Here is a 24,070-nt window from a genome sequence, read left to right on the forward strand (position 1 = left end):
TGCACTATATTATTTTATTCCACCATTGTCATATTATTTTACAAAAAGAGCCATGATGAGAGAGCTCTGTTTACTTGCATTGAAAGAAGATTCTGATTGTTTCTGCAGCGGTTGTCGTAAGGTGGGATAGGATCCTGGATCTGCTATTAAACAGCATTTTTTAGCAATTTACTAGGAGTCAAGTAATAAACAGTTACATGATTTAGGGCACTTACAGACTCTTCTGAACTACTTTTTGCAAATTGGGACACTTAGCATGGTGTATATACTCATTTTTAAAAAAAGCTTTTCAGACATGTATACTTGCAAGTTAGGTCAGGTCTGCTGTATTTTAAACTTGTAAAAGTTAAATCTGAAACTATTCAATTTTGGTAATAATGTGCAATTATTGCCTAGTTTTTTATCGAGATGTATCAGAACAGCAGGTAATCATGTACTCTGAATATGGTCTTGTACTGACCATATCATTGTAGTATCTTGGAACTTTCCAGTTAACTGGCATGATTAATGCTATCATATATGGTTTATTCCTTGTCTCATCTTCTCCCCAGGGGAAAAATTGTGTGCTCAGTGCATAATTTGCATTGGATCATAATTGTTTCACTACTTAAGTAGAGAGGGGGATGAGGCAAAGTCTAAGCCAGGGATTGGCAACCTTTGGCATGCGGCTCGCCAGGGTAAGCACCCTGGCAAGCCGGGCCGGTTTGTTTACCTGCCACGTCCGCAGGTCCGGCTGATCGCGGCTCCCACTGGCTGCAGTTCACTGCTCCAGGCCAATGGGGGCGATGGGAAGCAGCTGATGGTTTAAAAAGATCATTGCGGCAGGCTTGAGTTGGTGCATAGTTTCTCCAGTAACTTGCCAGTGGCAACCTCTCGTCTGATATGAAGAGGAGCAATATTGCTCAGAACTGGAAGCCATGGGAGTGGAGTCGGACGCAGGGTACCAGAGATGATGCGCATGGCGGCATGCAACTGTGTATCCACCAGTTTGGTGTGTGACTATTGACTCCAAACTAGTGCGCAGTACTCCGCCACTGTCTTTCAGTGGTTTGCCAAGTCACTTTGCATGTCTTTTTTTAAAGTTATAACTGTAGACCTGAATTGCATGGCAATAGTGTCATGAAGTGAGCTTATTAGGGGAACGCTTAGTAGTGGTCCAGTTGATAACTTCTGATTTAGATTTGGTTGTCATTGGCATGCTGTGTCCATGTTGCCAAGAGGTAATAGCTTTGTTGAATTCATGTCAGTTTCTTGCATTTTTGATGGTTTGGTGGAGATGTTTTAGCAACAATGAAAAACGAGTGAATACTGGACGATTGATACAAAATCCTTACATCCTTTGACCCTAACTTTGAACATGAAAGCTGCTAGATTATTTTTACACTTGACTGCAAACCACTCCTTACCTCAGAAGTGATAACTAATTTACTGTGCAAACCATCCAGATAATGCAGGAAAATAGAACTTCAGTGACTAATTGCATTTTTGTCTGGAGGGGAATGGATGTTGGGGACTCTCTCCTAGCCCACCACTTTTTCAAATTGGCAAAGAGGATTAAGTTTTTTTTAAGAGGACCTTTTTTTTTTACTTTTGGCCACCAGTCCATCTAGAATTAGTTTTCTTTAAGGAAGAAAGCTGAGCTAAACCATAAGGGTTTTTTGGGCTGTCTTCCCTCCCTCCCCGCCCCCCGTTAGTCCCATCGCTATAAGTCGTTTTCATCATTTCTTCTCTGCCTCCCCCTTTCCTTCACCCAGCCTTTGTGGTACTGTATTTCATTTACCTATAAGGCTAACATTTTGTTGGGCCTTTTACCTTCCTCTTTTTTTGTCTGTCTTGATCTTTCTTTCAGTCTCTCTTCCATTTTTCTGGGAGTAGGGGTAAGGTTTCTGAAGACAAGTTAGTCTTCCCCTGTCTTATTCTGCCTAGTATAATGGCAACTCTCTCTCTAATTTAGAATCAGAAAGGAATTTTATTTAGTCCTATCACTTGGTTCCTTGTTGGCTAATAAGTAAAGATTACTGTTAAGAAGTGGTGTTAAAATGCCGTGTTGGACAACTCTTTCCAACTTTGAATTTCCAGTTGTGCTATACATCATTATTTATTATTGTATTACTGTTGTGCCTAGGAGCCCTAGTCATGGACCAGGACCCTGTGTGCTAGGCACTGTACAAAAACAGAACACAAAGACAGTTCCTGTCCCGATGAGTTCACGGGCTTCCGTGAATTTTTGTTTATTGCATGTGACCTGTGACATAACCGTGACAAAGTCTTAGCCTTAATTATTATTAGTGCAGGATTTACCAAGAAAGTAACTACCATGATGATACCAAATAAGATTATAATACAAATGTATAGTAAGTATGCAGTCAGTTTTAATATGCAGCATTCATAAAACTAAAGCAAATGGACAGCATGTTAAATATTTTGAGTGCTCTCCTTTTGAAATGCTGCCCTGTATTCTCATGCTTCTTTTTATTTCTCTAGGTTAAAAAAAAAAGTCCTTACAAATGGCAACCCTTTTCTCCCCCAAACACAAACACTCAGCTAACATGTCAGACATAGACCATTTGTGAAATTAATTTTAAAGTTATTCCTTATATTCAGAATCATGCCAAAATTAGCCTACAGACCTGTTCAAATGCATTAATTACTTCTGTATACTGATGCTTCCATTTCACCTTCCTAATTCACCAGTTGATAATCCTCTCAGAGGCCATTGGAAGCAAGAGAGGCAGATTGGATATGAGGAGATATTAGGAGGAAGAGAGAGTGTCTCAGAAAGACATGGGCTCTGGGGTGCCAGGGGATGATGGGGGGAAATTAACAGGGATGTGTTCTCATTACCTGAGCCCACCCAAATCCACCACTTACAACACATCCCTACACCTACTTCGGTCTAGGCTTGCCATGGTTAAGGATCTGTGGCTGGGGTAGAGGCAACCCGGTGTAACCTTTATGCCAGGCACTTTCTATTGAGGGGCTACCCAAAACACTATTGTTTTTATATGGCTGGGAGCCATGAAGTGCTGATGATGTCTTTGTGCAGACTCTCCGGGCTGCCCTCTGCATGGTCCTGGTCTCCTCCCCACATATTGTATCATCCCCTCCTGGATTTCTTGACTTGTTATGCTGCAGCACCTTGAGGAGCCAGGGGGAATGGTAAGAAGGATGGGGAGTGGGGCTTGAACAGAGAGCACAAGGAGTTTGAGGGCAGCAAATCAGGCTATGCACTAGGTTTTTTAGAAGTAGCTATCAAATTTGATTGAGACATTAACTTCGATAGCTATTCCCATCCCTACCAAAGTTGTTGAAGACTTCTTAAAAACCTGGAAATTTTCTCCAAATAAAGTTTGTTAAAATTAGCTAAGTGTCCTGAAGTAGTCATACCACCAAAACAGCAATTGAAAGGCCACCTTCTTCACATTTCTTCAGCTCACTCAAATTAATTACCCAAGAGAGACATGCCTACTCCCACTACTTCCACACAAAACATACAGTCTCTAATTGCAATTGTTACAACACATCAGCACATCATTTCTAACCAATCCATATGATCAGAATTAAAGGCTACATTTTATGTGGAGGTCAGAAGAGAAGGAGGTATGTGTTGTAAATGGTGGATTTAGGTAATGAGAAGATAAAACAACAGCTGTAAGTTGTGTGGGCAGAATGGATTGATTTAAATAAAAGTAATTTAAATCAAGTGGAAAGCCTTGATTTAAATGATTTTAATCAACTTCTCCATTTGTACTTCAGATAATTTTCTGAAGAAAGGTGCATTCTCATTGGTTTATATAACCATTAAAATGTTGGTTTACAACTAAACAGAGCCTTTACAATAGATTAGATAGTGTGCAGCAAAAAGATGTGTATATACATACATTTATTTAAGAAGTTATATAGCTCATTATTTTCAGTTTCTTATTAATTGTATATTTTAGTATGTTAGAAAAGGGTGAATGATATATTCCTTATTTGCCACTATTGTGCCATATTTATGAAGCTTGACCTCAAAAGTTAGATGTTTTTCCCCCTGATTTTTCTTTATATAGAAAAACAGCCTTTAACTCAAAGTTTTTGATACAGGCTTATTGATTCAATAAATTTATTTTTTATTTAAATGTTTTAAGAGATTATTATAAAAAATGTACCCCTTAACATATTTTTGTATTAAATTCAGATTTCATTTTAAACAGGTTTATTTTTAAAAAGAAATGTATTGTAATTTAAATAACAAAATAAAAAAACTCCCAACTTGTGTCTCTAAAATAAAAACAACAAAGAGTCTGGTGGCACCTTAAAGACTAACAGATTTATTTGGGCATAAGCTTTCGTGAGTAAAAACCTCACTTCTTCGGATGCACCTTCTAAAATAAAAAAATTCCGATTTAAATTTAAAATAACCGATTTGTATCCACCCTGTGTACACTTGAGCAAACTAAACTGGTTGTTAATAGTTTGGAGGAATAGTCTATAAAATGTACTATAATAGTTACAGACAAGCCCAAAAATTAGGCACTTGTGAAAGGGGTATGTGTTGGGGAGATTTACCATTAGAGAATGGCTTCACTCTGCAGAAGGGTGCCATGATAGTATAAGGTCAGTAGAGATGACTGACCCTGTGGGGTACAAAATAGACATTTAAAAAAAAACAACTTTATAAAATGGTGCAGTAGTTTTAGTCACTTACCTGATCTTCATAAATCAGTTTGTGATGTCATCTATATAGTTGAATTATGTGTGGAATGTCCCTCTTAACTCTGCTATCTTGGACATTATGCATATAAATCTAAAATGGATGGATTTTTCTTAAACCTATTTGTAGATTCTTTTAAATGTACAGTAATCTTTGGTTTATTCTTTCCTGGTTTTAGAACTAAGCAATGACACATCCCATTTTGATATCAACTGTTTCTTACATGTTTAGTTGATGCAAAGGATGCTGAATGGGAAAACCTTCTCCCCCCCCCCCCCCCCCCCCCATTTAACCTTCTGTTTATTTAATAACATAGTTTTAAAACTAGCATGGATATTTTAAGTATTGTTAAAGTAAGATGTATATTGGGTATTCTCTGTAAAATATTTAGCCTTTGGAGGAAGTTCTGATAATTAACTTGCCCATCTTCCTATTTATACTGTCAAGTTGTCTTTTAAATTGGTAAACACTGGCTTGTAAATCGTTATTTCAAAAGTCACACAAGTTGAAAATAAACTGTAAAATTGCATTTTAAACTCCTGATTCTTAAATTAAAAACCTGTCCTAATTCACATATGGGCAAGGAGAAGGTAAACAGTTGCCTCTTTGGTAAAGCAGTTTTAATTTTATTACAAGCAATATGCTGCAGTTTTTAGAATAAAGCTAGCAAATGGGGAATATCAGTTTAAAGGCCAGACTTGTGGAAGCCAGCCTCTGCACTCATCGTTAATGTGCCTTGTGTGTCCAAATACCTGATTTGTGGGTGTGATCAGGTACTTAGACATTGGAATAATCTTTCTTGAGTCTGCAAATTATCGTGGGAGCAAAAGAGAAGTCCACAAAAGATAGGGCTCAGAATTTTGACCAAAATATTTGCATCCCAGGGCAGTTGTCTTGTAGATGCTCATATTATACAGCAAATGGAATATTCAGTGTCTTGCTTAATTTTTGAAATACATTTCTTGTTAATAAAATAAAATGTTTATTTCCTTATTGCTGTTGATAGGTTGTGTTTTGTGGCCCTGAGTGTCCGAGAAGTTTAATGTAGGGAGTATATGATAGGGTTACCATTCGTCCGGATTCCCCCGGACATGTCCGGCTTTTTCGAGTTAAAAATAGCGTCCGGGGGGAATTTGTCAATGTCCGGACTTCCCCTCCTCCCCCCCCCTCCCCATACAGAGCGTGCGCGCGGCTTACAGAGCAGCCGGGGCTCCAGAGCCAGAGCCCTTCCTTCACTTCCCCCTCCTCTCTCCTGAAACTTGACACCACTCCCCTCCTCCCCCTCCCTCCCTGCATTCACAGATCGCCGGCCGTTTGCCATCTGGAGCTCCGAGCCTGCTCCCCTCCCCTGCTGTCGAGCGCGCTGCTCTGCAGCACAGTAAGGGGGCCGGGGGCCAGAGAAGCGGCAGGGAGGTTCTGGGGGGGGGGTAATCAAGAGACAGGGAGCAGGGGGGAGGGTTGGATGGGTCAGGAGTTTGGGGGGGGCTGTCTGGGGGTTGGGGGTGTAAGGTTTTGGGCAGTCAGGGTACAGGTGGGGGGGTCTCAGGAGGGGGCAGTTAGGGGACAAGGAACAGGGAGGCTTAGGTAGGGGGTGGGGTTCTGGAGGGCAGTTAGGAGCAAGGGTCCCAGGAGGGGGCAGTCAGGGGACAAGGAGCGGGGGGGGGGGGTTGGGAGTTCGGGGGGGGCTTTCTGGGGGGGGGTGGATAAGGTTTTGGGCAGTCAGGGTACAGGTAGGAGGTAGGGTCCTGGGGGGCAGTTAGGGAGAGGGGTCTTAGGAAGGGGCAGTTACGGGATAAGGAACAGGGAGGCTTAGGTAGGGGGTGGCGTTCTGGAGGGCAGTTAGGAGCAGGGGTCCCAGGAGGGGGGGGGGACAGGGAGCAGAGGGGTTTAGATGGGTCAGGAGTTCTGGGGGGGGCTGTCAGGGGGTGTGGATAAGGGTTGGGGCAGTCAGGGGACAGGTAGGGGGTAGGGTCCTAGGGGGCCAGTTAGGATGTGGGGAAGGTCTCAGAAGGGGGCAGTCAGGGGACAAGAGGCAGGGAGGCTTAGGGAGGGGGTGGAGTCCTGGGGGGCAGTCAGGGGACAAGGAGTGGGGGGGAGTGTTGGGGGTTCTGAGGGGGCAGGAAGTGGGAGGGAGTGGAAGGGGCAGGGGCGGGGCTAGGACAGGATGGGGGCGGGGCTAGGACAGGACGGGGGCGGGGCTAGGGCGGGGCTCCTCCCGTCCTCTTTTTTGATTGTTGAAATATGGTAACCCTAGTATATGATTGCACTGTATAATGAAACCTGGACTTCAATGTGTTCACTTTTATAAATGTTCATATATAATAAAATGTTTAGTTGGACTAGATTTTTTTTAAAAATAACTCTTCCTCTGTCTAATAAAGTATTGAGCAGTTGCATGTAAGAACATACAAAAAAATCATATTAGTAAGTCAGAGCCTGACTTTTGGCTAGCTGTGAGGTATGCAGGAGCCAGATGAAGTGGTTAGAACTTAAAAATTATATAGTATGGAAAAGTTATTGAAAAATTAGACCAAAGTTTTTGAAACTTCCCAGACAGCTGAATGACATAACCAGTGAATTCATTTTAAAAGAAGGAAAAAATATTGGATTGGAATAGCTATGGTGTAAACCTTTGGAGTTTTGTTGTGAGAACTGTTTTGAGTTAGTCTCTTATGGTTTTAGATCAATATTTTTTAGTGACTGCTTTTCTCCTTGTGCTTTTATCCAACAGCTGATATCATCTGGAAACAGTTCCTAAATGTGTACATTTTAGATGTTGGGTATTCTCTCTGGAGGGCCCTTGAATTTGGAATTTTCTTCTCCCTTTTTTGGCAGGGCCTGAGTTTGTTGACTTTTCTGCATGATCTGTTGCTTAATTAGCTTTTCTCTCAGGGGGCTAGGTTGAGTAGGGAAGTCTCTTGTGATAAAGGAGGGGAGTTCTATATATTTGGGTGATACTGTGTTATAGAATTTTAAACTTTTGGTTAGTTTTTTCTCTCCTTTCAAGGCCTATGGTGTTGGGCTTGTTCTGAGGTAACCTGGATTTACTGGTAGAGATGACGGTGTTAATGCCCCAAAACAAAAACTTCTCAAACTCTGAAGTGTCTGTAAAATAGTTGTTCTATAAAGTTAAATACATGAATTAAGGAGAACTTTTGGTTTAAAGGTTTCATTGTCACTTGCCTGGGATGGCCTGTAGTGGATGTATAAAGTGTGAAAACAGAGTAAATGTTCACTTATTCTTGGCTTTGTGGCTATTTGTTTGTTGTTGCTGTACATTTTTCTTAAATATAATTTAAAAATTATGCTATTGACTGCAGGGCTATATTATGCTTTTATTGCAAGCACATATAAAAACTGTTTTATAAAAGTGTTTTTCTTTTCCTCTCCTTAGTTTATTCCCCAGATATGCCTTCACGGCTTCCAGTCCAAGACATTTTTGCTGGACTGGTTACAAGTATTGGCACAGCAATACGATACTGGTTTCACTATACGCTTGTGGCCTTTGCATGGTTGGGAGTTGTACCTCTTACAGCATGTAAGTATTAAGTTTTTGCATTGAAATACTTTCATAATCATGTTCTTATAACAAGCTTGCAAATAGCCATCAGCTTTAATACTTCTCATGTGTTATCAACTTTGTGACTTGACCACGCATTTTATTTCAGATGTTTATATTTTGCAGTATTTTAATTACTTTATCTAAGAAATTATCCAATTCATAAACCAATGGCATAGTGCAAACAACAGCTAATAGGTAGGAAAACAGAGACCATTTTAAGGGAATGTTAATGAAGCATGAGAATACAGGACAGCATTTCAAAAGGAGAGCACTAAAAATATTTAACGTACTGTCAACAGCCCTAGTCTCAACCCAAAGGTCCCTCCCAAAACAAACCTGAAACTACATATTTTATAATATAAATAAAACAAATGTTTAACAAAACACCCCTGGAATTAAGATAGGTGCATGCAGGGCTGGTGCAAAGATACTTTGTGCCCTAGGCGAAATTTCCACCTTGGCCCCTCCCCCCACCCAATAACATCGATTCATTGAGGGGCAAATCCCAACGAGCCTTTATAGACCCCAGGGGCCAGCCGTACCTAGGGGCTGCTCCCCAGACCAGGTTCTCCCCTCCACGCCCCCTGAACTCCCCTGGGGGGTGCACAGCCCCCCTGCAATCCCTCCCCTCCCCTTCCTCCCCCACCCCGGCGGCCCCCGCCCCGAGTCCACTCACTGGCTTTGCTGGGCTTGGGCCGCTGCAGCAGCTCGGCAGGGAGGAGTCGCATTCTGGGGGCTCATGCAGCAGACGCATGTGGGCAGAGACCCCTGTGCGCCCCCCGGCTTCTCCCTCGCCGCGCTTGGGCTCTGCGGCTCCCGGCAGTGTGAGCCGCCGCTGCCCCTCCCGGAGCAGGCTCAGGGCCCCGCGTCCCAGTAGCGGCTCACATGCCTGGGAGCCACAGAGCCCGAGCATGGTGAGGGGGGAGCTGGGGGGTGCATGGGGGCCTCTGCCCTCATGCATCTGCTGCAGCCTGCAGGAGCCCCCCGGGGGGGCGCCAGGCCGCAGCCTGGGCAGGAGGGGTGAGGGGCGCGGCTGCTCCCCGCTAGCGGTGCCCCCCGCCTTTGCAGGGCTCCTGCCCCCATCCACGCCAGTGCTGGGAATAATATGTGAATAACAACTATATAGTGATACCTGTTGTGACTTATGTCTGAATGAAATCTTTTTGCACATCTGTATTGGTTCCCACCAATTGGTTTTAGCTTCTGTCCCAGAGGTAAATTGTTACTAGGGCTAAGAGCAATCTGGAATAAACTAGTAATGGTCACTTTAGAGAGTTATTCCCTCATAACTGAGGGTATTTACAGCACTTTGTTTCTTTTATACAGGCCGTATCTACAAGTGCTTGTTTACTGGCTCCGTGAGCTCACTATTGACACTGCCGTTAGATATGCTGTCAACGTAAGTACTAACCAGCCTGATATATGTGACTTTTTAACCAGATGCCTATTAAAGTTGTGGCTTTTGGTACTTTCAATTCCCAATTCTTTTTCATTATCTTTGCAACTTGCTCTACTGATTCCTTCCCTAACACCCCCTCTTCATTAAATACTTGGAAAATTACTTTTTCTGCCACCATCTAATATTTTAACATTATTGACTTCATTCTGTAATCATTCTAATTAACATTTGTTTGTGCAATAGCTGATTCTAATTCCTCGGGCGTTCATGGAGATTGAAAGGAAAATTGAAGCTGTCAAGCAGAACTTGTACTGAATCAAATCTGAAATGAACATTGCTAAATTAAACTACCATATATACTCGTTCATAAGCCGAATATTTTTGGTAAAAAAGTGACACATCAAAGAGCAGGGGTCGGATTATAAATGGGTCTACACCAAAATTTGGTGATTTGAAACTCTATGGAATCATTGAATTGAATATCTAATACAGGGGTCGGCAACCTTTCAGAAATGGTGTGCCGAGTCTTCATTTATTCACTCTAATTTAAGGTTTCACCTGCCAGTAATAAATTTTAACGTTTTTAGAAGGTCTCTTTCTATAAGTCTATAATATATAACTAAACTATTGTTGTATGTAAAGTAAATACGGTTTTTAAAATGTTTAAGATTCTTCATTTAAAATTAAATTAAAATGCAGAGCTCTCCGGACCGGTGGCCAGGACCCGGGCAGTGTGAGTGCCACTGAAAATCAGCTTGCGTGCCGCGGGTTGCCTACCCCTGATCTAATACATTGCCATTTTGTTTACCTGGAGCACCTGCAGGCATGGAGCCCCTCGGCTCCCTGTGGCCTCGGTTCACCGTTCCCAGCCAATGGGAGCTGCGGGAAGTGGCGCCATTTCCCGCAGCTTCCATTGGCTGGGAACAGCGAACCGCGGCCACGGGGAGTTGAGGGGCTCCGTGCCTGCAGATGCTCTAGGTAAACAAAACGTCCTGACCTATCATCGGCTTACCCTGATGGCCAGGAGCCAAAGTTTGCCAACCCCTGAAATATAGGGTCGGCTTATGAAAGGGTCATACAGTCTTTGCTATTTTTACCTAACCATCTTGGGGGGTCGGCTTATAAACAAACGGGCTAATGAACGAGTATATATGGTAAATTGTTTCTTACAGAAATTTAATTTGCGAGTATCTTCTGTTTTTTCTTGTTGTTCTTGAGGACTGTTTTCCTTGTGTTTCTCCTCCGGCTTTATCCTGTAGTGAGTCAAATCTCTTACAGAAGTGTCTCCCTGGAATAACTAGTTCTTCTTCAAGTGGTGTCCCTGTGGATGCTCCACTTTATGGGCACCCCTTTCACTTTTGATTGGAGATTTTTGGTAGCAGCGTTTCTTCTCCTGGTACATGTGCCCTACACATCCTCATGTTCTGTACCAAGGCTATATAGGGCTGCGTGGGTGAACTGCCCACAGTTCCTTCTCAGCCAAGCAGTCTACAATATGCCTGTTAATTGTGTACCTGTTTTCCCCTTTTATTAGTATTTTTGTTTTATAGATGGTTCTTCGTACTAGCAATAGTAGTAGGTTTAGTACCTTAGAGTTGGAATGTTTGTTCTCCTTTTCCTTTTTTTAAAAAAAAATTGTTTTTCCTTTTCCCCTATTGAGGGACTTGAACAACTTTTTCTTCTGTTGACGATACCGGGCTCCCTGAGATTTAAAAGGTGCCTCTTTTGTTGAGAAGCAGTCCCTGTGGGTGGTGGTTGTGGCGGGTTGGATCACAGAAACCCCCTTGGGAGCTGCCACCTAATGTGCCAAGACTACCTCTGCTCCTGTTTTCCCTGCCAGCTCAGGACTCCTGCACCCTGTCTTGCTGAGCCAGACACTCCTGTCTGCTCCAACAAAGACTCAGGGTCTAAATTACTTGCCCCAAAGCTGCAGGTTTACCTGAAAACAGCTCACAGAAGTGTGCTTGTCTTTAGCACTCAGATGCCCAACTCCCAATGGGGTATAAACCCAAATAAATCAGTTTTACCCTGTATAAAGCTTATGCAGGGTAAACTCATAAATTGTTTGCCCTCTATAACACTGATAGAGAGATATGCACAGTTGTTTGCTCCCCCAGGTATTAATACATACTCTGAGTTAATTAATAAGTAAAAAATGATTTTATTAAATACAGAAAGTAGAATTTAAGTGGTTCCAAGTAGTAACAGAACAAAGTAAGTCACCAAGCAAAATAAAATAAAATGTGCAAATCTATGTCTAATCAAACTGAATACAGATAACCTCACCCTCAGAGATGCTTCAGTAAGTTTTTTCCTCAGACTGGACACCTTCCAGGCCTGGGCACAATTCTTTCCCCTGGTACAGCTTGTGTTCCAGCTCAGGTGGTAGCTAGGGGATTCTTCATGATGGCTCCTCTCTCTCCCTTTGTTCTGTTCAACCCCTTTATATATCTTTTGCATAAGACGAGAACTCTTTGTCCCTCTGGGTTTCCACCGTGTCTCCCCCACCCCCCCACTGGAAAAGCACCAGGTTAAAGATGAATTCCAGTTCAGGTGACATGATCACATATTACTGCAAGACTTCATTACCCACTTGCCAGCACACACACATACAGGAAGACTCACAGGTAAAACACAGCCATCTGCAGACAATGGTCCTGGTTAATGGGAGTCATCAAGATTCCAAACCACCATTAATGGCCCACACTTTGCATAATTACAGTAAGTCCTCATAGTTATATTTTATATTTTTAGTTTTAGATACAAGAGTGGTACATTTATACAAATAGGATGATCACACTCAGTAGATTATAAGCTTTGTAATAATACCTTACAAGAGACCTTTTGCATGAAGCATATTCCAGTTACACTATATTCACTTATTCATTATATTCACTCCCTTGAAATGTAAATATTACTTGTATGTACATTCCTTATTAAAGGAGTTGGGAAACGTAGCTCTTCAGATCACAAAATGAGAACTTAGTTTAACTGATTTTGACTGAGGGATTCTGTGAACAAAAATGATTGGAAATTGTTTTTTTTTTTTATATTAACATAAATGTCTTGTTCTTTTTAACAGGGAAAATTTATTGGCAGACTGTTTGCAGGGTTGTTTTGTGGTGACATGCACACTCTGTGCATTTATCAGTCTAGTGTGGTTACGTGAACAGATTGTCCATGGAGGAGCACCACAGTGGTTGGAACAAAATCAACAGCCACCCAATGGTCTTGGCCAACAAAATGAGGTAAAAGTTTGTAAAATGCAAATTAGTTTAAAATAAAGTTGTGGAGGAGGGGAAAAGGGGGGGATGTGCACATGGAAGAATAAATGGTGAAAAACCTGTCCACTTCAATTTAATACATTTTACTGCAAGGGGATCTTATTTCTACACTTTCAAATATACAGTCCTATGTAACGAGGAGTCCAGTGACACCTTAAAGACTAACCGATTTGGGCATAAGCTTTCGTGGGTAAAAAACCCCACTTCTTCAGATGCATGGAGTGAAAATTACAGATACAGGCATAAGTATACTGGCACATGAAGAGAAGGGAGTTACCTTGCAGGTGGAGACTCAGTGTTGACAAGGCCAATTCAGTCCGGGTGGATGTGGTCCACTCCCAATAATTGATGAGGAGGTGTCAATACCAAGAGAGGGAAAATTGCTTTTGTAGTGAGCCAGCCACTCCTAGTCCTTATTCAAGCCCAATTTAATGGTGTTAAGTTTGCAAATGAATTGTAGCTCTGCAGTTTCTCTTTGAAGTCTGTTTTTGAAATTTTTTTGTTGAAGGATGGCTACTTTTAAATCTGTTATTGAATGTCCAGGGAGATTGAATGCATCCAAGGGTGCTGAGGGAGTTGGCTGATGTGATTGCAGAGCCATTGGCCATTATCTTTGGAAATTCGTGGCGATTGGGGGAGGTCCCAGATGATTGGAAAAAGGCAAATATAGTGCCAATATTTTAAAATGGGAAGAAAGAGAACCCGGGGAACTGCAGAGTGGTCAGCCTCACTTCAGTCCCCGGCAAAATCATGGAGCAGGCACTCAAGGAATCCATTTTGAAGCATTGGAGGAGAGGAAGGTGATAAAGAACAGTCAGCATGGATTCACCAAGGGCAAGTCATGCCTGACCAACCTGATTGCCTTCTATGGTGAGATAACTGGCTCTGTGGATATGGGGAAAACGGTGGATGTGATATATCTTGACTTTAGCAAAGCTTTTGATACGATCTCCCACAGTATTCTTGCCAGTAAGTTAAAGAAATGTGGATTGGATGAATGGATTATAAGGTGGCTAGAAAGCTGGCTAGATTGTCGGGCTCAATGAGTAGTGATCAACGGCTCGATATCTAGTTGGCAGCCGGTATCAAGTGGAGTGCCCCAGGGGTCGGTCCTGGGGCTGGTTTTGTTCAACATCTTTATTAATGATTTGGATGATGGGATGAATTGCACCCTCAGCAAGTTCGCAGATGATACTAAACTGGGGGGGAGAGGTAGATATGCTGGAGGGTAGGGATAGGGTCCAGAATGATCTAGACAAATTGGAGGATTGGGTCAAAAGAAATCTGATGAGGTTCAACAAAGACAAGTGCAGAGTCCTGGACTTAGGACGGAAGAATCCCATGCACTGCTACAAGCTGGGGACCGACTGGCTAAGCAGCATTTCTTCAGAAAAGGACCTGGGGATTACAGTGGATGAGAAGCTGGATATGAGTCAGTAGTGTGCCCTCGTTAACAAGAAGGCCAATGGCATATTGGGCTGTATTAGTAGGAGCATTGCCAGCAGATCGAGGGAAGTGATTATTCTCCTCTATTCGGCATTGGTGAGGGCATACCTGGAATATTGAGTCCAGTTTTGGTCCCCCCACTACAGAAGGGATGTGGACAAATTGGAGAGAGTCCAGCAGAGGACAGTGAAAATTATTAGGGGGCTGGGGCACATGACTTACGAGGAGAGGCTGAGGGAACTGGGGTTATTTAGTCTGCAGAAGAGTCAGGGAGGATTTGATAGCAGCCTTCAAATACCTGAAGCGGGGTTCCAAAGAGGATGGAGCTCGGCTGTTCTCAGTGGTGGCAGATTACAGAACAAGAAGCAATGGTCTCAAGTTGCTAGAGTAGATATGGGGACAGAGTAGGCAACAGGGTTTGTTACAGGGATTAGTTCCTGGGTTGGTGTTTCTGTTGTGTGGTGTGTAGTTGCTGGTGAGTATTTGCTTCAGCTTGGGGGGGCTGTCTGTAAGCAAGGGCTGGACTGCCTCCGAAGGTCTGTGAGAGTGAGGGATCGTTTTCCAGGATAGGTTGTAGATTGTTGATGATGTACTGGAGAGGTTTTAGCTGGAGGCTGTATGTGATGGCCAGTGGTGTTCTGTTATTTTCGTTGTTGGGCCTGTCTTGTAGTAGGTGACTTCTGGGTACCCGTCTCGCTCTGTCAAGCTGTTTCCTCACTTCCCCAGGTGGGTATTGTAGTCTTAAGAATGTTTGATAAAGTTCTTGTAGGTGTTTGTCTCTGTCTGAGGAATTGGAGCAAATGCAGTTGTAACTTTGGGCTTAGCTGTAGACAATGGATTCCTGGATAGAAGCTGGAGGCATGTAGGTAAGTATAGTGGTCAGTAGGTTTCTGGCATAGGGTGGTGTTTATGTGACCATCACTTATTTGCACTGTAGTGTCCAGGAAGTAGATCTCTTGTGTGGACTGGTCCAGGCTGAGGTTGATGGTTGGGTGGAAATTGTTGAAATCTTGGTGGAATTCTTCAAAGGCCTCCTTCCCATAGGTCCATATGATGAAGATGTCATCAATGTAGCGTAAGTAGAGGAGGGGCGCTAGGGGATGAGAGCTGAGGAAGAGTTGTTCTAAGTCAGCCATAAAAATGTTGGCATACTGTGGGGTCATGCGGGTATCCATAGCAATGCCACTGACTTGAAGGTATAAGTTGTCCCCAAATCTGAAATGGTTGTGGATGAGGACAAAGTCACAAAGCTCAGCCACCGCGAGTGCTGTGGCCTCCTCAGGAATACTGTTCCTGACAGCTTGTTAGTCCACCCTCTTGTGGAATATTGGTATAAAGAGCTTCTACATCCATGGTGGCCAGGATGGTGTTTTCAGGATGATCACCAATGCATTGTAATTTCCTCAGAAAGTTGGTGGTTTCTCGAAGATAGCTAGGAATGCTGGTAGCTTAGAGTCTGAGGAGAGCATCCAAATAGCCAGATAATCCTGCTGTAAGAGTGCCAATGCCTGAGCTGATGGGGCGTCCAGGATTTCCAGGTTTATGGATCTTGGGTAGCAGATAGAATATTCCTGGTCGGGGTTCTAGGGGTGTGTCTGTGTAGATTTGTTCCTGTGCTATAGCAGGGAGTTTCTTGAGCAGATGGCGTAGTTTCTTTTCTTAGTGGGGTCAGAAGATAGTGGCCTATAGAATGTGGTGTTGGAGAGTTGCCTGGCAGCTTCCTGTTCGTAATCCGACCTGTTCATGACGACTACAGCACCTGCTTTGTCAGCCCCTTCGATTATAATGGAAGAATTCTTTCTGAGGCTGTGGATGGCGTTTCGTTCTGTACGGCTGAGGTTATGGAGCAAGTGATGCTCTTTGTTCACAATTTCAGCTTGTGCACATCTGCGGAAGCACTCTACGTAGAAGTCCAGTTTGTAATTTCGACCATCAGGAGATGTCCACGCAGAATTCTTCTTGTAGTGTTGGTTGGAGGGTTCCTGTGGGTCAGTCAACTGTTCAATGGTGGGTTGAAAATATTCCTTCAGTTAGAGACAGCAAAAGTAGGCTTCCCGTTCACCGCAGAACTGTATCATGTGCATGGTGGTGGTGGTGGGGCAGAAAGAGAGTCCCTGAGATAGGACAGACTTTTCTGCTGGGCTAAGTATGTGGTTGGATAGTTAAGCAATATTGTTGGGTGAGTTAAGGGTACCACTGTTGTAGTCCCCTGTGGCATGTAGGAATTTAGATAGTTTACTGTCCTTTTTCCTCTGTAGAGAAGTAAAGTGTGCGTTGTAAATGACTTGTCTCGTGTTTGTAAAGTCCAGCCACGTGGAAGTTTGTGTGGAAGGTTGATTTTGTATGAGTCTCCAGTTTTGAGAGCTCATTCTTGATCTTCTCCTGTTTGCTGTACAGGATGCTGATCGGGTGGTTCCTCAGTTTCTTTGAGAGTATGTGGCACAATCTCTCACCATAGTCAGTGTAGTATGTCAGTTGCAATGGATTTTTTACCTTCAGTCCATTTGGTATGATGTCCATCTGTTTGCACTTGGAAAGGAAGATGATGTCTGTCTGTATCTGTGCGAATAGGAGCCAGTAGGAGAACATTTCAATCTCCCTGGACATTCAATAACAGATTTAAAAGTAGCCATCCTTCAGCAAAAAAAACTTCAACAAAAAAACTTCAAAGAGAAACTGCAGAGCTACAATTCATTTGCAAACTTAACACCATTAATTTGGGCTTGAATAGTGACTGGGAGTGGCTGGCTCACTACAAAAGCAATTTCCCCTCTCTTGGTATTGACACCTCCTCATCAGTTATTGGGAGTGGACCACATCCATCCTGACTGAATTGGCCTTGTCAACACTGGTTCTCCACTTGTAAGGTAACTCCCTTCTCTTCATGTGCCAGTATATTTATGCCTGTATCTGTAATTTTCACTCCATGCATCTGAAGAAGTGGGTTTTTTTACCCACGAAAGCTTATACCCAAATAAATCTGTTAGTCTTTAAGGTGCCACCAGACTCCTCATTGTTTTTGTGGATAGAGACTAACATGGCTACCCTTCTGATACTTAGTCCTATGTAAATTCACCAGATCACAGCTGTAATGTGTACAATATACATTCCTGAACCATTATAAAATGTAGAATCTTACGGTAATGTTTACTGTGATTATGCAGTAAATAATTTTCTAGCTATCATGGTTCTTATGACCCCCTATGTATAATATATTAATTCTTTTAAAATAGGATTTAGTGCCTGTGAAGTTGAATTTGTAACCATAATAAAGCAAGTTTGAAGTGATATGGTGAGGTCATTTTTTTAAAATGACTACCTGAAAAATATTTGTTTCTGATAGAACAAAATTTTTCACTGGTCTATGGACAACTGCGTGGTCTGTGTAACACTTACTGGTCATCTAGGGAGAGCTGGCTTGCATGTGGTGCTAGCTCTCCTTCTTTCCAGCCTTAAATTGCATTAAAGAAACTAAAAATATATTTTCCTAATAATACTTCCACTTCAACAATTGTAGTTGCCTGAGAACATCTCTTAAAGTTGTGTTCCATACTTTGGTAAAGTTTAAGTCTTCTGTGCTAGAATCCCTTTTAAACGGTATGTTCTGAATTATTTATTTTATTTTTAAATTTCATTTTTTTTCTCCATAACTATTGATGATCATAAGGGTCTGTCATCAGGAGAGAAATTTAATATTCACAGATTACTGTCAAATGCACAAACTCAAAAAAACCCCAAAAAACAAAAAAACTTTCCCCAACTTTTTCATATGTATCAATTGTAATTATATAGATACAAAATGTTAACACAGAAATATGGTTCTTTAATTTAACAGTGTTCTTAAATAATGTATCTTTCTTGCAAACCACTAAATTGAATCTCCAGAAATCCAATAAGATAGTGATACTGTCAACATTTTAGGAGGTATGTCATTGCCAAAAGCAATGGCTTGTGTTATGATTTAAGTGGAACCAAAAAAGTTGCCTTTGAATATGTTTGTTTTTTCTGAACATTGATCAAAGCACAAAAATACTTTAATTAATTTAAGTGAAATTGCACTGAAATCTTGTCCCTGCAGGCTCAGGGGGTAGGAAATGGTGGAGGTGAAAATGCTGCACTTGATCAACCTGCTAACCCACCTGCTGAGAATGCAGTTGTAGGCGAAAACCCAGAAATTCAGGAAGAACAGGGAGATGAGGAAGAGGAAGACAATGAAGATGAAGAAGATGCTGTAGTCGAAGATGCAGCAGATGCAAACAATGGAGCCCAAGGTAACAGGTGACACAGAGCAGGAGCATTTCCCTAAAATGATCATATAAAATAGTTATTGAAAAGAAGTGAAAATGGAAATTCTACTTTTGTGGCTGACATCTACATTTGTAATTAACCTATATAGGGAAACTACCAAAGCCAGTAGGCTCAGAGTTCAGCCTGCTTACCTCATCTCGTGTGTGTTGCAATGTTTATGTAGTTTATTTTTTAATGAGCACTAAAACACTTTTTGCAGTTAAGAAAAGCCAAAACTATAAGCAGCTCTGTGGTTTCAGGCATCCCTACAATAAGAAACTACTCTGCTTCTATTGTCAAAAGGGAAATGGCAGTAAGGAAATATTTGTTTTAACTTTTGAGGAGAAATTAAACTGTAAAGAGAATAATTACTTTTAAAATGTTCTTTTGACTTGTATCCCCGTCTGATATACTGAATGAGCTAAATGGTGTTTTTGCTAGTTTAAATCATAATACAGCTCTGACTAATGTGCTGCTTTGCGTCAGTTGATACCTTTAACAATTATTATATCTCTGTAGATGACATGAATTGGAATGCTTTGGAATGGGATCGAGCAGCAGAAGAGCTTACATGGGAGAGAGTGAGTAAGCCATTCTCCTGAAGTATTCTGGGCTTTCTCAGTCACTGACTTGTATTTGAAATGACTTTAAACCTAATAGAAAATTGGTTCTGATACTTTGATTTCATGTAAAATTTGACTGTGATAGATATTAGTGACACCAAAAAGTAATTACGTTAAAAGTACTGTATACCGTATTAAGGAACAATTTAAAAAAGCATTTCCTTGATTACTGTGAAGAAACATCCCTAAGAACATCTTTCAACAAGGCACTTTTCTGAGATCTTCAGTTTTGCTCCTAAATTTGCCAGTAGATGTTAAATGGTGCATAGCTTAAAAAGTAATCTTTCTGTGAATATATGTATAGATATAGTAAAAATAAGTATACACTTTTATAAAATCAAACAAGAATATGTACAAGAATGATTTCCAATACAGGCTCATCTCATTTCGTTTTCTAGTTTATAAATTCCATAACTAAAACTTTCCCACAATCTGTAGCATGATACAATAAGGAGATGGAAAAGGTCCTCTGTTAACAATACAGAATGCTAACTGCATTGTCTTGTTTAATAGACATTTGGTCAAAAGGACTCAATGTAAACTCAAATTTCTGACCCTTTCTTACCTGTTGGACTTTCCTGAAAGGAGTAATTAGCTCTTTTGTTTTCTGCATAAACATTATGCTCACTTTTTTTAGTGATATATATATTCCAGAACTATCTTGCATACTTGAAAAATATTTTAATTATTTTCAAAAACTTTTCATGAATACATACGTTGTCGTCAGCATTTTACAAAGTTTAAATGCAATAGTCTCATAAACCTCTCTTAAATCTTCTGTGGCAGTCTGTGCGTTTGGGTATAGTCCCTTCTTGCCTTCCTGATGGGGACAGTACATTGAGAATTCTTGGTGGTGTCACCCTTGAATGTAAGAAGTTTGGAAGCTCATCTGAAATTTCAGCAGTAGTTTACATGATGTTTATTAAGTGAAATATCTGAGAACCATGAGACCTTGAAATATTAGCTTAAAATTTGACATACAAGAGAGCACCAAACTCTGAACGATTCCATTAATCTTGAAGTGAAGGAGTCTGGACTGGCATAGAAGATCTTAGAGGAGAGGGAAAAGAAAATTCCTTTAAAAATCTTTTTCCTTGTTTTGTTTTTTCTGTGTGCACTTTCTGAAACATATGTACAACTAAACAGAGAATATTTTTCCCATCTGCAAGCCCATTCCTGTTTCAAACTTGAACAGCATGAGATATGACTGGTCTAGAACTGAGAGCTGTTTCTCCATTATATTCTTGATTAAATCTCATCTGCTCTTATTCTTTCATGGGTAATACTCTGCATCTAGAAAGCAAAATTATATTTACACAAATCTTGATATACAAGTTCTCTGACTTCAGATTTCATATGTATTTAAAATTCAGTTAAATCACTAAATAAATGCTGAGGCTGCTATAATAAGATAAACAATTCATTTCCTGAGCTAAATTAAAATCTTCACTGTTCACATTCTTGAAACAGGACTCCCTCTGAAATAATCAGTTAAATTGTAGACTGTCTTTGGTTTACATGAACTACTATACATTTAAACAATTGTGTATTAAAACATTGCTGCCGTTGATTAGATTACAATACTGAACTAGACCATTTTAGAGTTCCTTACTATAGGTTTAAAAACTTGTGTTGGGGAGCTGGTCTGATTGTCCAGTAGTATAAGGCATGCAGCTAACCAGGACAGTAAAAAGTAGGTTTGAAAAAGGGTGACCTTGAAGCTGGTTGTGGGAGTATGAAGATTTTTGAATATAGAACTGTGAATGAACTCAACTTTCTTTTATTCTTAGATGCTTGGGCTTGACGGATCTCTGGTTTTTTTAGTAAGTGAAGTCTTATAGTTCAAGAATAGTTTTTGCAGTAGGCTTATTTTTAAGGAAACTAATAACTTGTTTTATGTAGACTTTAAATAAAAAGTCCTGTTCTGTAATGTATGAAGCAGATTTCAAATGTTGCATCGATGTGGTAGCTTTAAACAGATTTTCTTACTTTATCATAAACTTGATGTGTCATGCATTCACATGGATGATTTAATTTTTTGTGGCAATCAGATACCGCTGTGGTGGGTCCTCCATAAGGATACAAATTTCAAAAGGGCCTAAGTAACTTTGATATTTTTTTAGTGGGATTCAGTTCTTTTTGAAAACTCCATGCTAGATATTTGGGCCTTGTATACACTTAAAGCAGCAAAAAACTTTTAGAGTTAGAATGCCAAAGCCCTCCTTGTGTAGTCACACCCCTTACCAACATAGTTATGTTGGTAAAATTTTATGCTTAGACCCAGCTTTAGGTAATATAGGCTACGCCGGTCATTAGTTACTTGTGCTTATCACATTTTTAATTCTGTGTTGACGTGCAGCAATTTTCTTAGCTTTTATTGTTTAGACCAATGAAAGGAAAAGCTTAAATATAACCTATTGAGTTTTAAAAAAAATTCTCATAACAATAATGGGTTTAGCCAGTGGAGTACATCTAGTTAAAATGATTCCAGAGTTTCCTCCTATTTCTTAAGCGAAGGTTTTATTTTAGTAGAGCACTCTCTCTCTCTCAAAAAAAAGTGTACCAATATTTTTACACAGAACTTGCTGTTATTCATCTATTGTAAACTTAAATTTGCCCAAAAGTTTAGATTTTGTAAAAACAAGTTTTTATTTTATGATCAATAAAAACATTTCCACTCAAACATCCACATTCCAAACAGTTTTTAAACCAGAAGCATTCCTCTGCACTTTTTAAAATCCAGGCATTGCACCACTAAACCTGAAATTGACTACACTGGTTTTCATTGTCCTAGCTGAGAGAAATACAAGTAGTACATAAAGAACAAAAGGACAAGTACACTGAATGTTTAAAAAAAATCACTGTTAATAGAGTACTGTGTTATTAGTAAGTTAGATAAACAAGTTTTGTTTATAATGTAAATATAGCCAACTGTGCCCCTTTAATTATAGCAATGACAAGCAAACACTTGCTATTATTAACCAAAGTAAGAAACAAGAATCCCTTTGCAAATTAAACTGGAAATAATTTTCCTCTTTTTTTGAAAATATAAATTCTTTGTACTTCTAAAGTAAGCATAAAAAGTAGTATAACTATTGCCATTTATATTTACAGACCTGGGTAGATTATCTGCAAAACACCCTTCCTAACCCTAGCCACAAAGAATTTCCATTATAGCCGCCATTTTCACTCACAACATTCACTTTCATTTTGGGGGCTGAAATTTAGAAAATTCTAAGCTTGCCACTTAGGGGAAGAATGAATAATAATGAGCTAAGAACTCAGATGCAGTCATTTGCTTATTATGTGATTTATATGTTTTTATCCCCAGCTTTTACTGAAATATGTTTTACTTTCTTCCCCAGGAACATGTCTTCTGGGTGGTGTCTTTAAACACACTGTTCATACTTGTGTTTGGTAGGTATTATTATTTGTTCTTATTTCAAAACTAGCTTTTTCTTTGTGAATGCTTGATAAAAATTGGTTTTTAGACCACTTTTATTCTCCGAGAAAAACAGTGAGTCTAATTTTTTAAAAAACTGAACCAGAATAAAAAGTGAATAATTAAATGTGAATAATAAACCTTTCTTACTAATCGTATTACACAGATCCTGCAAACACATGGATGTGAGTAGACCTCAGTGGATTACTTGCATCTTATTGTGTAATTTTAGTTCCCAAGGTGGCATGTATTGCATCCAAGACAGATATGTTTTCCTTTTTATTTTGTTCCTGAAAGTAATTTTTTTGGATTTGGTTTTAAAAAGTTTGAGCTGTTGCTTAAGCTTTATTGCTGTTAGTTAGAGCTGAGAACTATATATTTGTGGAATAATATTCAGGAGGGAATTCCTGGGAGTTACTTTATGAAGTTCCCCCCAAAATTGTGCGGACAGATGGGATATAATTTCCCTGCTTTCATTCTTCCCTAGATATTGCTAAATGACCTTTCAAGTGATACCTTTTGTCTCTGAGGCTCATAAAATCATTTCTGAAGAGAGTGTGTGTGTATATTTATTTATTTGTTTGTTTGTTTGCCCCCCATCCCCCCTCTGGAGTGCAGCAGACTACACACAGTGTCAATTATTGTTTTAAAAAAAAGTTTCCAGGAAGTTTATCCTGTTACTTCAGTAAGGCCTTTCAACCCCATTCAAGTTGAAGATTGTGCTGTTCTGTCTGTACACTCGGTGTACATGGGATAAAGCACTAACATTTCCAGTAGAGTGCCCTTCATATCTGTTTGCTTTCCAAATGATGTTGCTTTCCTCCTTGGTTATGGTTAAGATTATTTTTGTTTAAATGGAAGATCAAGTGAACAGAATCCTCAGTCTCTCACCTCTTTTCTGTTAAAGGACATCATACAACTCTGGTACATGGGGTTTATCATAGGCTAAGGGAAGGAAAATCTGTGGGATCACTTTTTCTTAAATTATTGGCAGAACACTATTGTATTTTTGGTGGGAGATGTGTATTATGCTGGGCTTTAGGGGTAGCGTGTGAGAGGAACCAATGGATTCGCTGTCATAGGGACCCACAGGCTGAAATCACAAATGCCCCAGATGGATAGAAGGGGACCAGCAGCTATGGCGCATACTGTAGCCTTGAGACTGCAGTAGTTGTCTTGGAGAAGCTCCATTAGTACTCCGTACTTGGGAGGAGAGTTTCTTCCTCCAGAGAGTAGCCCTGCACCAAACCAGTACACTCAGAATTGCTGCAGTGGAGCAGGTTTGGCTAGAAGTGCACAAATGTGTGGTGTGGTGTGTTTTTTAGACAATA

General features: G+C 40.6%; 1 protein-coding gene across 8 annotated transcripts in view; it reads left to right on the forward strand.

Annotated features, from left to right (window-relative positions):
- Positions 1-24,070, forward strand: part of MARCHF6 (membrane associated ring-CH-type finger 6) — a 104,946-nt gene that overhangs the window by 23,943 nt on the left and 56,933 nt on the right. For 5 of the 8 annotated variants that reach the window (XM_065584214.1, XM_065584215.1, XM_065584209.1 and 2 more), the window contains exons 4-10: positions 8,091-8,234; positions 9,585-9,657; positions 12,740-12,905; positions 18,466-18,658; positions 19,194-19,255; positions 21,088-21,120; positions 22,663-22,714. In XM_065584214.1, the coding sequence (XP_065440286.1) occupies positions 8,091-8,234; positions 9,585-9,657; positions 12,740-12,905; positions 18,466-18,658; positions 19,194-19,255; positions 21,088-21,120; positions 22,663-22,714 (723 nt within the window). The remainder of the gene's footprint in view (positions 1-8,090; positions 8,235-9,584; positions 9,658-12,739; positions 12,906-18,465; positions 18,659-19,193; positions 19,256-21,087; positions 21,121-22,662; positions 22,715-24,070) is intronic. The other 3 variants (XM_065584216.1, XM_065584211.1, XM_065584212.1) reach the window with 1 other exon arrangement.

The sequence above is a fragment of the Chrysemys picta genome, chromosome 2 (assembly GCF_011386835.1).
Source record: "Chrysemys picta bellii isolate R12L10 chromosome 2, ASM1138683v2, whole genome shotgun sequence".
Classification (NCBI taxonomy): Eukaryota; Metazoa; Chordata; order Testudines; family Emydidae; genus Chrysemys; species Chrysemys picta.